This window comes from Lissotriton vulgaris, unplaced genomic scaffold (genome assembly GCF_964263255.1).
Source record: "Lissotriton vulgaris unplaced genomic scaffold, aLisVul1.2 SCAFFOLD_582, whole genome shotgun sequence".
NCBI classification, from domain to species: domain Eukaryota; kingdom Metazoa; phylum Chordata; class Amphibia; order Caudata; family Salamandridae; genus Lissotriton; species Lissotriton vulgaris.
Genome location: NW_028254378.1, coordinates 587,979 through 601,479, shown reverse-complemented (window position 1 = coordinate 601,479; position 13,501 = coordinate 587,979). Strand labels below are relative to the sequence as shown.

At 47.8% G+C, this 13,501-nt stretch overlaps 1 protein-coding gene across 1 annotated transcript in view; it reads right to left on the bottom strand.

Annotated features, from left to right (window-relative positions):
- Positions 1 to 13,501, bottom strand: part of RMND5B (required for meiotic nuclear division 5 homolog B) — a 100,111-nt gene that overhangs the window by 46,936 nt on the left and 39,674 nt on the right. Inside the window, exon 5 of the mRNA XM_086951651.1 lies at positions 12,292 to 12,392. Within this exon, the coding sequence (XP_086807777.1) occupies positions 12,292 to 12,392 (101 nt within the window). The remainder of the gene's footprint in view (positions 1 to 12,291; positions 12,393 to 13,501) is intronic.

Here is a 13,501-nt window from a genome sequence, read left to right as displayed (position 1 = left end):
CTGCAGCACTTATTGTGCCACTCTTAGGGGCCCTGTACCTGGGGACCCACACACTGCCTTTGGCAGGGTGAGTGCCTAGGTACAGAACTAAACAAAGAGTCGACATGGCACACATCCCTGTATGTATAAACAACTGGAGAGGAAGGGTATAACAGGCTACTCTCCAGCCCCTAAATCATAATTTACAACAACAAAAGAGCGCCTAATGCTGTGGATTCACAAGTGACATTGTACCTAATTAAAGAAACACACAGTGTAAGAACTAAGTTACATGTGCGGTCAAAGAACTGGGAGAAAGAAAGAAAAGAAAAAACTATTTTCTAAAAGAACCCTCACTCACCCTAGGATCAGGTCTAGGCTGCATTTGTTTAGTATTGCAAACCACTTTTCAACGAACGGTTTGGCGTTCTTGCATAGTGACAGTCTTAGGGATATTCGAAGGCCTCTGGGGATTCTCTGTGCTTTATGGTATTTAACCATGGTACTGGCATGTAGACGTTGGTTAATTTCTTTCCGGGTTAGGTATAAGAGATGTTTAATGTGCTGTTCTTTGTTTAACGGAGAGGGCACGCCTTAGCGAGCGTGGACCCCCGGAGGACGGTTTTTTGATTGTTATTTTGGTCCTGAAGAAAGCTGAGCTAAATAAGCAATAAACAGCAGAAACATGTTGACCACGCACACCGGGTCACTGTGGTTCTAATATAAACCACCAAGTGATCTCACTGTTTTAAATGTGAAAAACTGGCCCTTTAATAAAGTTGTTTGGGTCCATAATCACTGATCACATACATCACTTCACACTTTTGAAATACCTGCTCCGTTGCAATCGCAGGCATCAAAGCACACAGGGGGGCTACTCGGTCCCTCCTGTGGGAACCCCATGATGAAGCATGTCACCACTAGGGTGAGTGAGGGTTCTTTTAGAAAATAGTTTTTTCTTTTCTTTCTTTCTCCCAGTTCTTTGACCGCACATATAACTTAGTTCTTACACTATGTGTTTCTTTAATTAGGTACAATGTCACTTGTGAATCCACAGCATTAGGCGCTCTTTTGTTGTTGTAAACACATCCCTGTATGCCATGCCCACAATCCCACTGCCCTGGCATACATCAGTCAACCCTCTAGCTGGGTGCCCTATGCCAGTGGTGTGGGCCCAGGTGCATGAGCCCTGTGCCCCTACAGTATTACAGTATCCAGGGCCATTCCTGGGCACTGTAAGTGCAGTGATGCCATTAAGAGTATATGGTGCTGGAAGGTTGTCATTGCGAACTCCACAGTACCATAATGGCTACACTGAAGACTGACAAGTTTGGTACCAAGCTTATCAGCACCTTAAGCCCGCACTGATGCCAGTGTGAGATTTAATGTAAAAATGCACCAGAGGGCATCTTCGAGATGCCCCCTGAAAACCTAACTTACAATCCACGTCTGGCTGAGTGGCTGCAGAGGCTGCCACACAACAGACATGTTGCTGGACCCCTGGTTAGGAGAGCCCCCGCTCTCCTGGGCCTGCAACAATGCACATCCTGGGCGAGGTGCTAGGTCTCCTCCCCCAGGATGGACAGGGGGAAGCTTCAAATGCATGCCACCTCAGTGAGCTTCTCCAGACCATTTGCAGTACCCAGCAACCAGCCCCCATCAGTCCTGCTACGTCAGGAAGGGGGGTGTGCCAGCCTGTGCCAACCCTACCCCTCAGGTGGGGGAGATGAGGTGAAGCACGACCCTGGGCTCCGGCCATCTTGAAGATGGGGAGCCCTGCCCAATCACAGCTAGGCTCCTGCCCCCCTCCCACAGGAGAGGAGCAGGTTAGGGGGTGTGCTCACCCCAGGGCAGGGACCCATTGGTCCCTGTCCTTGCCCTACCTGTAACTTCCCTAATTCAGTATTTAGGGGCTCCCTGAACCTTCCTTCCTCAGATCCCGATAGGAAAGAAGATCAAGGAGAAGAAGACCCGCCGTGCAGCTGCTAACAGGACGACAACAACGGACTTGGCCCCAGCCCTACCGGCCTGTCGATCCTAGAACCTGCCCCTGCTTAATCCCGGCGACTCATGCGGACAGCAACCTTGGGACACCCGGAGGACCTGCCTGCCTTGACCCTCTTGGAGGCTGGGACTCCCATCAGCAGAGGCTCTGCTGCAACAACCCACCTGGTGCCAACCAGGAAGCTCCGGACCAGCACACTCTGCACCCGCCGGGGCCGGGCCGGGCCCAACCGAACCAAAACCATGAGGACATCCCCCCGGCAACTGGGACCCGAAGTCCAGTGCCCAAAGACCCTCCTCGACGAACCAGCCGATGCCTGCAGACTCAGAACCAGGGGCCACCCCAACCGCGACCAGCCAAGGGTAAGCTTTTGCGACATCCCTGCACCCGGCACCCTACAGCCCCCTGTGCCTCCCTTTGGGGTACCTACCTGTGCTCCAAGATCCCAACTTACCTCTCGAAGTGCTAGTCGCTCCTGGAGAGACTCCGTCCCCGAGCCTGCAGCCGTTGTTCCTTTTTGACCTTTCTCATTGGATAACATTGAGCACCCGACGGCTCAAAAGCACCCTGCAGCCAGCCGCCCGAGTGCCGCTGGCTGTGACCCCTGTGTCCTATCCTACTTCCCCCATTGCCCCGAGCAAGTGGCCAGCTCCCACAGCCGCGTGGCCTGCTAGCCAGCAGCCACCTACTGAAGACCCCCATTCCCTCATTGGATATTATAGGGCCTACCTACCTCTGCACCCGGCCGCCCCTGTGCCGCTAGGAGTGAACTAACTATACTTACCTGACCCTGGGGAATCCCTGAGTCTATGCCCAGAACCTTAACTTCACCAACCAAGTTCTCACCTGGAAACCGGTAGTTTACTTACCTACCATTGAATAACATTGACTCATTTTGACTCTAAAATTTTCTAAATGTGAAGTTTTGAAATCTAAAAATATTCACATAAAATCAGCCAAAGTCTGAAGTACTCACCTGTGGTCAGGGGAGAAGCCAGTACTGTACCTGTCAGCCCAGTACTAAATCACAAAAGTAATCACTAGCGAGGTTACTAGTAATCTTTATTTTCCTCCACAGGAACCCATTGTCTGCTTTTCTATTAAATTTCTTCTAAGTGTCCACTTTTGAAAACTTGAAGTATTCTTTAAAAATCACACGAAATACTGAAACGCAATTACCTACCTGTTTTGAGTTAAGACCCCAGTGCTGGCCCTAGGAGACCAGTACTGGATTACAAAAGTAACGCAATCGTACTTTACTGGCAACCTGAATTTTCCCCCATTGAATAACATTGTCAGATGTCAGATTTCCATTGAAAAGTTTCTAAGTGTGAACTTTTAAAACAGCTTTATATTCATGAAAATTCACTACAGTAACTAAAACGTTTTTGCTAATCTGGTTTCAGCTTAGAACCCAGGAATGAATCTAAAATCTAGTCCTGGGACTACTAAAGTAATCTATATAGTAATCAACTGTACTTACATGTGGAAAACCCATTGAGCTCAATGCTATAGTGTGTTTTGGGATTGTGTTGCTTACGGTCAATACTGTATTAATTATGTGCACGAACTTAATTGATCCTTTGCAAAGTAATTACATGAGAGAACTCATAACAAGAAAGGTATATTTTTATAGTGTGTACAACAAATGCTTTACACTGTCCTCTGGTACTGCCTTACTGCTCGACCAAGCTACCACTTTGGAGAGTAAGGTCAGTTCTGACTTTAACCTCTGTGATACCTCTGGGGTTGGTGGACTCTATACACACTGTACTTCATTCTAGTCCAGTATATATAGAGCCACTTTCTCACAAGATACTATTATAATGTGCTCTGATGTTCCTGGACAATGACCGTGCTATACAAAATCAATATAAGAAATACATGCAAATGCACCTGTGATGTGATGTTGTAACCCCCCTTGCCTCCTAAGACCTGAACATTGAAAAGAAAATGGCTATATTAAGCTATTTCATTGCTTCCACCACACAAAACGAGCTGCAGAAATACCTTCAAGTACAGTGTTCACCATAATTTCCACGGACCGTTTCCACTTCACAGACGCCTTTTAGATAGAAAATAAGTATTAGGCTGAGGTCTGTGATAGCATCAGCCAATCATCATGGAAGAAACATTCTTCTAGGATTACAAAAGCGAGATGTCAGGAGATTGGTTGAAGAGCATTTCTGCGATACGCTTGACGAACTGAGTTCTCGTTGTTTATTGGCCTTTGGTGATTAGAGACCGAGTTGTGGTTTACCATTTGCTGTTCAGCAGGATAGTCAGTTGATCCCGGAAATTGTACTTTCAGAATTTACCTGAAGCACATCCCCACCTTCTGTCAGCGAACCAGTTCCCTTTTCTGTTCACTGGGTGACTTCATCTGTCCCACTCAGTAAATCGGCATGCAGGCCTGAAAGGGCTGTAAGCACGATAGGCAGTGTGAACCGGACCTGGGCTGGCGTGGCAGGTTTACCTCTCTAAAGCTGGACTCCGCCCAGTCGCAGGGGCCGTGGCTCCTTGTGTTGACAAGAGCCACCTTGTCAATAACTGCTTCATGTGAGCAACCTCTTACCCTTAACAACGACGTAGTTTCCCGTCCGTGTTCTCTCATGTGACTAGGAGAGGTAAGAGCGGCTTATTTCAACTGCGAAGGTAGATTGGTAGAAAATTGCACGGTGATGAAATGCTGACCGAAGTTAGAAGCATTTAGTGAGAGAGGGAGCTTTGGTCGTGGTAGTCGTGGTAGTAGTGCGCCCCGACAATTTTGAGCCAACGTTTGTTGCTGATGGGCAGTTAGGACACTGTGAAGGTCGTTGCCTGTAACAAGCAGTCGGCGTATGAAAAACATAGTGCGTCCCAGCTAATGAAGGAGAGAGTGTAACGCCGCAAGTGAGAGATTCAATCCCGGTGGGCGGGGCCAAAAGTGGACAGGGCGATAACAAGGAGGGACTAAGAAGCCTCCTTTCCAATCGTGAGCCAGCGTTTACCATGGAGGATGACACCAGCGAATAGAAAAGATGGGCGGGGCTTCGGAATCTGTATTGATTCCAAGAAGCCCTCAGCATGTAGAGAGCAGCACATGCGCTGTTCACGCCAGGCTGAGACCTAAAAACAACATAAATTATCTAGTTATCCAAAACACAGTGGGCCAAAGTCTGGGTTGGGTCACTTGCTGATTTTTGGTGGGTTTCGAAAATCAAAGCACTAAATAAAATGCCTTTAAATTCTGTATTTATTTTGTTACATTTGTTGCACTTCAAAGACAGAGGTCACATGCCAGGCTATGTCTTCATGTTTTTAATACACGGACTGGTGTTTACAAACTACTCTCACTTTGCCGTCAGAGAAAGAAAAGCAAACTGAATTCTATGGCAGGACCGGAGGCTTCTGATTATGCTTTCTCATTTCTTTACTGCACAAACAGCAGCCAATGAAAATGAAACTACAAATGTAAAAAACAACATTTCCCATGAAGCTTTGAACCACGCCTCTCTTACAACAACCAATCACAATGGTAATAAGCATATATAACATGGAGACACTAATCAGGCCTCCTCTTTCTTTGCTGCTCCGCAGCCCAGATAAGTGCTCTATACTCTATTTGTTTCTGATCTATGTCTTATGGCCTATGCCTTTATATTGCTTAATGCATTCTGCTGTGACACTTTTTGTTGATATTCATTACTTGTGTATGCATTTATGCTTGCTTGATTGATTGATCGCTTCTGCGCTCACTGTTGGCACTGGTTGTTCCTAAGTTGCCCGAACTGTTCTTAGCTTGGGGCCGGAGCTCTGCTCCGTTCCCCGTCCTCCTTTGTGGCGCGTGTTGCGCACGTAGGCCTACCCCCCCCCTTCCGATCTCATCATTCATCGCTGCCCACGGCGGACACCTCACAGCGATCCGCGCTAGTGAGGGGTTTAGCCCCCCCCCCCCCTCGGGGAGCGAGCGCACGTCGGAGCCGTTGAGGCCTTACGTGCGTCTCGGAGAGCTCGCGCACGCCGATCTGTGCGCGCGCAGTTCTCGAAGGTGCCAGATCGACGCTCTACCCCCGGCTGAAGTGGGGATCAACGCAGCATTGGCCAGGAGCCGAGGGCGATTTCTGTGCTCTTTTGGCAGCTTTTTCATTGGTTCAAGCGACGGAGGCTACCTGCTTGGCTCTTGCCTTCCTGGGGTTAAAGAGACCATTCTGTAATTTCCTCCGATAGTCCTAGAGTGGGACTGTACTTTATACTTATTTCTTGGTATTTCCAGCTCCTGCACCTGGCACTCCCCACCCTCGACGCCCCTGCTTGGGCTAGTTTTTTGCTTCCCTCTGGGGATTTGAGTTTGGAATTTCTAATTCCTGGTTATGATGGCAGACACAGAGTACTGTGAGGAGGAAGATGCTGCGTATGGTTTTCAGGGCCAGCAGGATTTCTATGAAGGCGAATCCATGGAGGATATCATAGATAAGAAGCTAGACGCCAAGTTAGATAAGGCCCTTTCGTCGGCCCTCATCCCTTTGGCCAAGAAGTTGGATTTGCTGGTCCCTGGTAAGCCTCTGCCCATTCCGGACAAGGACTCCCTTCAGCCCCCCCCCCTAAGAAGGTGGCTCTTGACCTGTCCTGGCCTCATGCCCAATCATATGAACAAATTTACAAATCCAAAGAGTCCCGATCTCAGGACAAATCTGTTACCTCTCCCCCCACCTCCCCCCCGAATGACACCACCACGGATACTGGCACCGATACTGATTCCTCGGATGCCGCTCCCCGAAAACGCACAAAAAAGCGTAAGCATACCTCTCCGGTCATTCCCACTCCCTTTTCATTTGACCCGACTGACATTGTCCACCCCAGGTCGTCCGACTGGGTTCCCCCTCCTGCTGTGGCAGCCTATCTGGAGACTCACCTCCGTAAGGGGTTTGATAAAGAAGTTCGCTCCCGCCTTAAATCAGAATGCCCCCGCCCCGATTTACCCCACAAGGTGGCTATCACTCCAGATATAGACCCCTCCATGACCACCTTTCTTAAAAAATATAAGAAGGACCCTAAGAAAGGGATTGATCGCGCGCTCAGAGCGTGCCAAGATAAGGTCCTGGACCTTTCGGGCCCTTTGGCCAAGATCCTGGAGTTAGCCCTTCAGGCTCAAGAGACTGGTGCCGCCATCCATCCTGAAGTTTTGGCGGGCTGGGCTGAACGAGCCATTTGTATGCTTGGGAACGTGAACTGCGCTCTTGCCTCTGAACGACGGAAATCCGTCCTCCTTTGAATCGACCCTCAACTGGTGGAGTTGGCTTCCTCGGAGCCGGGTCCTTTGGCGGAAGGACAATTGTTTGGTGACAATTTTGTTAAGGACATTGCCAAGTTCGTAAACACTTTTGCGTCCCTGGACAAGTCTCAGGCCTCGCTGAAGCGTGTGTTGCATCAGGTCTCTGGTAGGGCCGGGCGTGGCAGAGGACGCTCGACCGGCCGCTACTCAAATTCCAGTCCTCAAAGAGGCTACGCCCCTAGACGGGGAAGAGGGTACACGCAAGAACCGGACCAAGCCGGATTTTACCCGTCAAGATCACGCGGCTTCAGGGGCCGCTATAACAGAGGGGTCAATCGAGGCTACAAGAACTTCGATAACCAATCTTCCCGTAAGTCCCTCTCTTCCTTTGCTTCCGTTAGGGGGAAGATTGCGTCATTTTGTCAGGAATTGGACAATTCTCACTTCAGATGTGTGGGTTCTTCGGACCGTCCAGGGTTACGAGATAGAGATGGTGTCTTGCCCCATACAACCCTCACCCCCCAGTCCTCTCCTTTTTTCCCCATCTCAAACAGAGTTTTATAGACTCAGAACTGGACGAGCTTTTGACAAAACAGGCCATTGCTGCAGGAACCTTCCTTCCGGGAGGCTTCTGCAGCAACGTCTTTCTTGTGCAAAAGAAAGGAGGCGGTCGGCGCCTCGTGCTGAACCTGAGAGATTTCAACCCCTTTGTTACGTATCGCCATTTCAAGATGGAAGGCATCCATCTTTTACGAGACCTTCTCTTGGAGAACGATTGGATGGTCAGACTGGACCTGAAAGATGCCTATCTGACGGTCCCAGTCTGCCCATCACATCAAAAGTTTCGTTACAGGGTACTTCCTTTCGGGCTGTCCTCAGCCCCTTGGGTGTTCACCAAACTGCTCAAGCCGGTGATCTCCCGCCTCCGGGAGATGGGAGTACGGCTGATTGTCTATCTCGACGACATGCTGCTCCTGGCTCAGGACCCATCCCTTCTTCTCACACACTTGGAGTGGACGACGTCCTTGTTGCAGAATCTGGGATTCGTGATCAATACCAAGAAATCGGTGCTGATTCCGAATCAACAGATGGAGTTCCTGGGCTTCCTGATAGACTCGGTCTCGGCCCAGCTTCTCCTTCCCCTTTCAAAGATCAGGTCCATCAAGAGAGAGATAACAACCACCCTGGCCAAAGAGAAGATTTCCTTGAGGGTGTTGGCGCGGATTGTGGGCCTTCTGGCCTCGCCGATTCAAGCCATCTTCCCCGGCCCTTGCAGTACAGAGCTCTACAGAGACTGAAGATCTTTTATCTGCAGAGGAATTTTCATTACGATCACTTGATCCCTCTTTCCCCAGAGTCCAGGGAGGAACTTCAATGGTGGCTGGACCACATGTCGGCCTGGAACGGCCGAGCTATTTTCGGCCCAGCCCCAGATGTGGTGGTAGAATCAGACGCCAGCCAGTGGGGCTGGGGCGCTCGCTGTGGCGAGTTTACCACAGGAGGACGTTGGTCAGCAGACGAATTATCACTTCACATCAACTGCCAAGAGCTCCTGGCAGGGTCCTTTGCCATCAGGTCTATCTCACCGCTGAAGAGCAATTGTTGTATTCTCCTTCGGATGGACAATGTCTCCGCGGTGAGATACATCAACCGATTGGGCGGGACGAGATCCCGGATGTTGGTACACATTGCGAAGGAATTCTGGCACTTCTGCCTGGATCGCAAGATCTCCGTGGTGGCGGAATACCTTCCAGGGAAGTTCAATCAGGTGGCAGATTGGCACTCCCGCTTTCTACGGGACTCCAGCGACTGGAGACTCCACCCATCTCTGTTTTCCCGGATCATGACTATGCGAGGCCCGTGTCGGATAGATCGGTTTGCCTCGCGACTCAATGCCCATCTTCCCCTGTTTTACAGTTGGCGACCAGACCCAATGGCACTGGGGATGGACGCGTTCCTTCACCATTGGGGGCACCAGAGGAATTATGCGTTTCCACCGTTTGCACTGATCCCGAGAGTAGCGGCGTTGCTGCGCAGACAGGGGGCGACAGTAGTGTTGGTAACCCCATTTTGGTCGACTCAGTCGTGGTTTCCCACTCTGTTGGAATTGTCAATAGACCTCCCCTTCCGGCTTCCAGTCTTCCCAACGCTTCTGCAGGACCCAGTGGGGGCGTGCCACCCCCTGGTCCTGCAGAACCAGCTGTCATTGATGGTATGGACGCTCTCCGGAGACATGAACACCTTGCAGGCCTTTCACGAGAAGCTTCCAGTTTTATGCAGCAGGCGTGGGCTCCTTCCACCCGAAAACGATACTCTGCTTCTTGGAAGAAGTGGGTGGGTTGGTGCCTTTCAAAACAGGTGGATCCCGTGGGATCAGGTATAACTGAGGTACTGAATTTTTTATCTGACTGCGCGACGTCTGGCCTGGCGTACAGGTCGGTTAAAAATTTCAGGTCTGCTATTTCTGCTGGTCACGACCACATAGACGGTAAACCTGTGGGGATGCATCCCTTGGTGTGTAAGTTGCTTAAAGGTGTGAGTGTGGCTAACCCTCCTCGGCCCAGGTATTCCACCATGTGGGATGTTAATAAAGTGCTAAATTTATTGGAATCCTGGCCCGATAATGGTGCTTTGTCTTTGAAACAGCTTTCTGCCAAGCTTACCATGCTGTTGTGCCTCATTTCATGTCGGAGGGTTTCAGATGTCAGAGCTTTGGATTTAGCTGGGAGGATGTTTTCACCTCAGGGTGTAGCCTTTGTCATTACTAGGCGTACCAAGACCATGTCTCGCTCAATTGAATATCCAGCCTTTCCACACAACGCCAAGCTATGTGTTCTTCAATGTCTTAAATGTTACGAGGAGCGCACTCGTGCTCACAGAATTGATCCTTTGGGGCAGTTGTTGATTTCTATTCAAAATCCATTCAAACCAGTCGCTGCTGCTACCTTAGCCAGATGGGTCAGGTGGATCATGTCGGAAGCCGGCCTTGATACTTCTGCTTATGGGGCACACTCTGCGAGGGGTGCGATGGCTTCTAAGGCCTACCTGCTGGGTTCTCGCTTGGAGGATATTCTGAAGGCAGCTGACTGGTCATCAGATTCAATGGTTAAAGTGTTTTATTACAAACCGATTCCTCATGTTTCTGATGCTGTGATTGAAGAGCTTTAATGTGAGCTTTGAACCAGCATAATCAGAAGCCTCCGGTCCTGCCATAGAATACAACATTTTCTAGCTATCGCGACAAGAATTTTAGATTCTATTAAGGACACGGAGGCGAGGATTAGCCCACCCGTTGGGACTGTTATGCAACTGTTGTTGATTACATGACGTTGTCTAACTTTTTATACCCACCCTTTAGATAGTCTAGGTGTGGGGAATTTTTTCTCAAACTTCTTTTTCTATTTTACGAAATGACTCCAACAAGAGTTGATTGCCGTCTGTGGATTTCGGCTGCCGTACCTTCCTGATGGAGGATAACTTCTTGCTGTTCTGGTTCTCTCCGTTGAGAATTATCTATGGAACTTTTTTCTCCGTTGAGAGCTAAAGACTTTGTTCAATGTGACGAGACTGTTCACGACTGTTCGCGCAAAGAAAGAGGAGGCCTGATTAGTGTCTCCATGTTATATATGCTTATTACCATTGTGATTGGTTGTTGTAAGAGAGGCGTGGTTCAAAGCCTCATGGGAAATGTTGTTTTTTACATTTGTAGTTTCATTTTCATTGGCTGCTGTTTGTGCAGTAAAGAAATGAGAAAGCATAATCCTCGCCTCCGTGTCCTTAATAGAATCTAAAATTCTTGTCGCGATAGCTAGAAAATGTTGTATTATGTGACAGTCTTGTTGGGGTACAGAGAGTGTGAAAGGAAAGGCTGCAGGACGCCATTTTTTTTTACTAACAAAATGTAAACGTCTGCAAATGGAATGTACAAATTCAACAGTTAAGAAAGCAAAAAGGGAGCACATTTTTTTGAAGTTCTTAAGTGTGATGGAAACAAAGATTTTAATAGAGTCCGAACAAATCAAAACACTTTACTTACTGATGCATAGTAATAAATATGAATTGAAAACAGATTTCCACATATTAGAATTTGTGTGCAAAATAGTTTCAGCAGTAAAACTTACTGTATGTCTGTGCACATTAAGTGACTATTTCAATGGAAACTGTGCTGTCTGTAAATGACAATGTGTGATCACACAATGCTTTATTGTCCACTGAAGCTTGGTGGGTCGCGAACGTTTGTTATATTAAAAAGTGGGTTGTGGTTCTAAACATTTTGGGAAGCACTGATCTAAGACACTTTAGCAGAAGTACAATATCATGTGTGCCCCCTGAAAGTTCAAGCTCAGGCAGCTTGATACTTTTATTTACTTATCACAGCTGTGTGGAGGAAAGGCACTTGATCTGTGGAAGCACACAACGTCTGCACAGTCAAAACATGTACCCTTGGCTCCCAACATGTGGGCAGAGCCAAAGCTCCTCTCCTGGTGATTCTCACATAATTGTCTGGCAACAGCTATGCAGTCAAGGTACACCATAAAAAAGGAGGCCACAGCTTGAATCAGACTGTCGCTGTATAGATAAATGGGACAAATTCTTAAGAGACCATTCACAAGAGTATTTAAGAGTACAGGAAGTAGTACTACAGTTGTACTCTTTTGCATGCTCTTTGCAGCCTGTGTGAAACAGCCTGAAACACCCAACTCCTTATTAGCAAAAGTGCAAAGAGGGACGATCCTTTCTATTTGTACTCACTGTAAATTAATATTCCTGGAATATTGCCATTTTAGATGTTTTGGGGATCATTCATAAAGGCATGTATGTGCACGCAAAACAGTACTGCAGGTATACAACCAACAGCTTAGAGATTTAAGCATGTGTGCAATTATGTAGAAACAACTGCTAAGAAGGCTTTAAATTAAGAATTACACTAGGAAAGTGCCACCCCGTAGGTCATGTCCAACTGTAGTGTGATAGTGTAGCTAGGAATACTTGGATACTTAGTTAAGTAGAATCTGCTTGAGACAAAGAGCTGGACAGTCTGAGGTATGCTTACTCCAATGCTGGGTGCAAGTCATGTTGCTGAAGAGCTTCTAAGATGCGGTTCAGTTCAAGAAACGGCTGTTTGAAGCCGAGGTCCACACTGAGCGCTGACTCCTTAAAGAACAGAAAGAAGATAAAATTACTCCTGATATACCAACAAATCGATTGCTGCAACACTTCTGTCAGTGCCCTACCATTCCACCAGGGGGTGCAAACCCACCATACCACAAAGCCAGCTGCCTCAGCCTCACTTGAAAAGAACCATGGTTGCAGGGGCCAAAAACATATACTCAGTACTATCAATTACAACTCACTGGGTATACCCTTGCACAATCATCTTTTGGTCTGATCCAAGTTAAGTTAGTATATAATCTTAGAGGCATTGTTGATGCAAATATTTTTCACAGTAAAATTCCGTGGTGGAACAAACTACCAAGTCAGAGGGCCCCAAATTATACTGCCATATATAAAGAATAACTGCATGTACCAAATAGGAGCCCTGGTGCTCTCATTAAACAATTCTTTTTCATTTCTAATATATGAGACTTAAGCAGCCATAGAAAGAGAAGCAGAGGCTAGCCACTGGGATCCATGTTCACCTGCCTCTAAATACTCGGCCCGGCCTACTAGTGTAGCAAAGAGTGGAACTACAGACTCTGCTTAGTCAACAATGCCTTAGCACAAGGCAAACATACCAAAAAGGTCCTAAAGCTAAACAGCTCTTCTGTTTGGCAATGAAAACAGATTGTTGCCAAAACGTTCCCACTTGCTGTGCCTGAATGTGGTGAGCCAGAGAGCAACAACTAGCTGCAATAGGAAGCTACTAACAGACCTTCTAAAGATTGAATGGTTCTACTCTTCCTGAAGCACATGCAGAAAGTACATGCAGAAAGTACTCTGAAGCAACCTAAGGCTGTATATAGCCAATAGGAATCACATACAATATCAACACAGCCTAGGAAGCTACCATGTTACTCATAGGAAGTGGCAGAAATCCCATTACGAAGTAAAGCTTTCCAGCATATTGGTTGATATCACCCATCACAACCATACTGCCCTAGTCAGCAAACTCTTATTGCCAAATTAGATGGCACAGCTTCTACAACGCAAAGCAATCTCTGACTACTAGACACTATTACACAAACCATATACCATGATGTTTAGATTCAAACTGGCTAATTAACTGCCAGAGTTACTTGGTCACATTCAGCAAGCCTGATTAT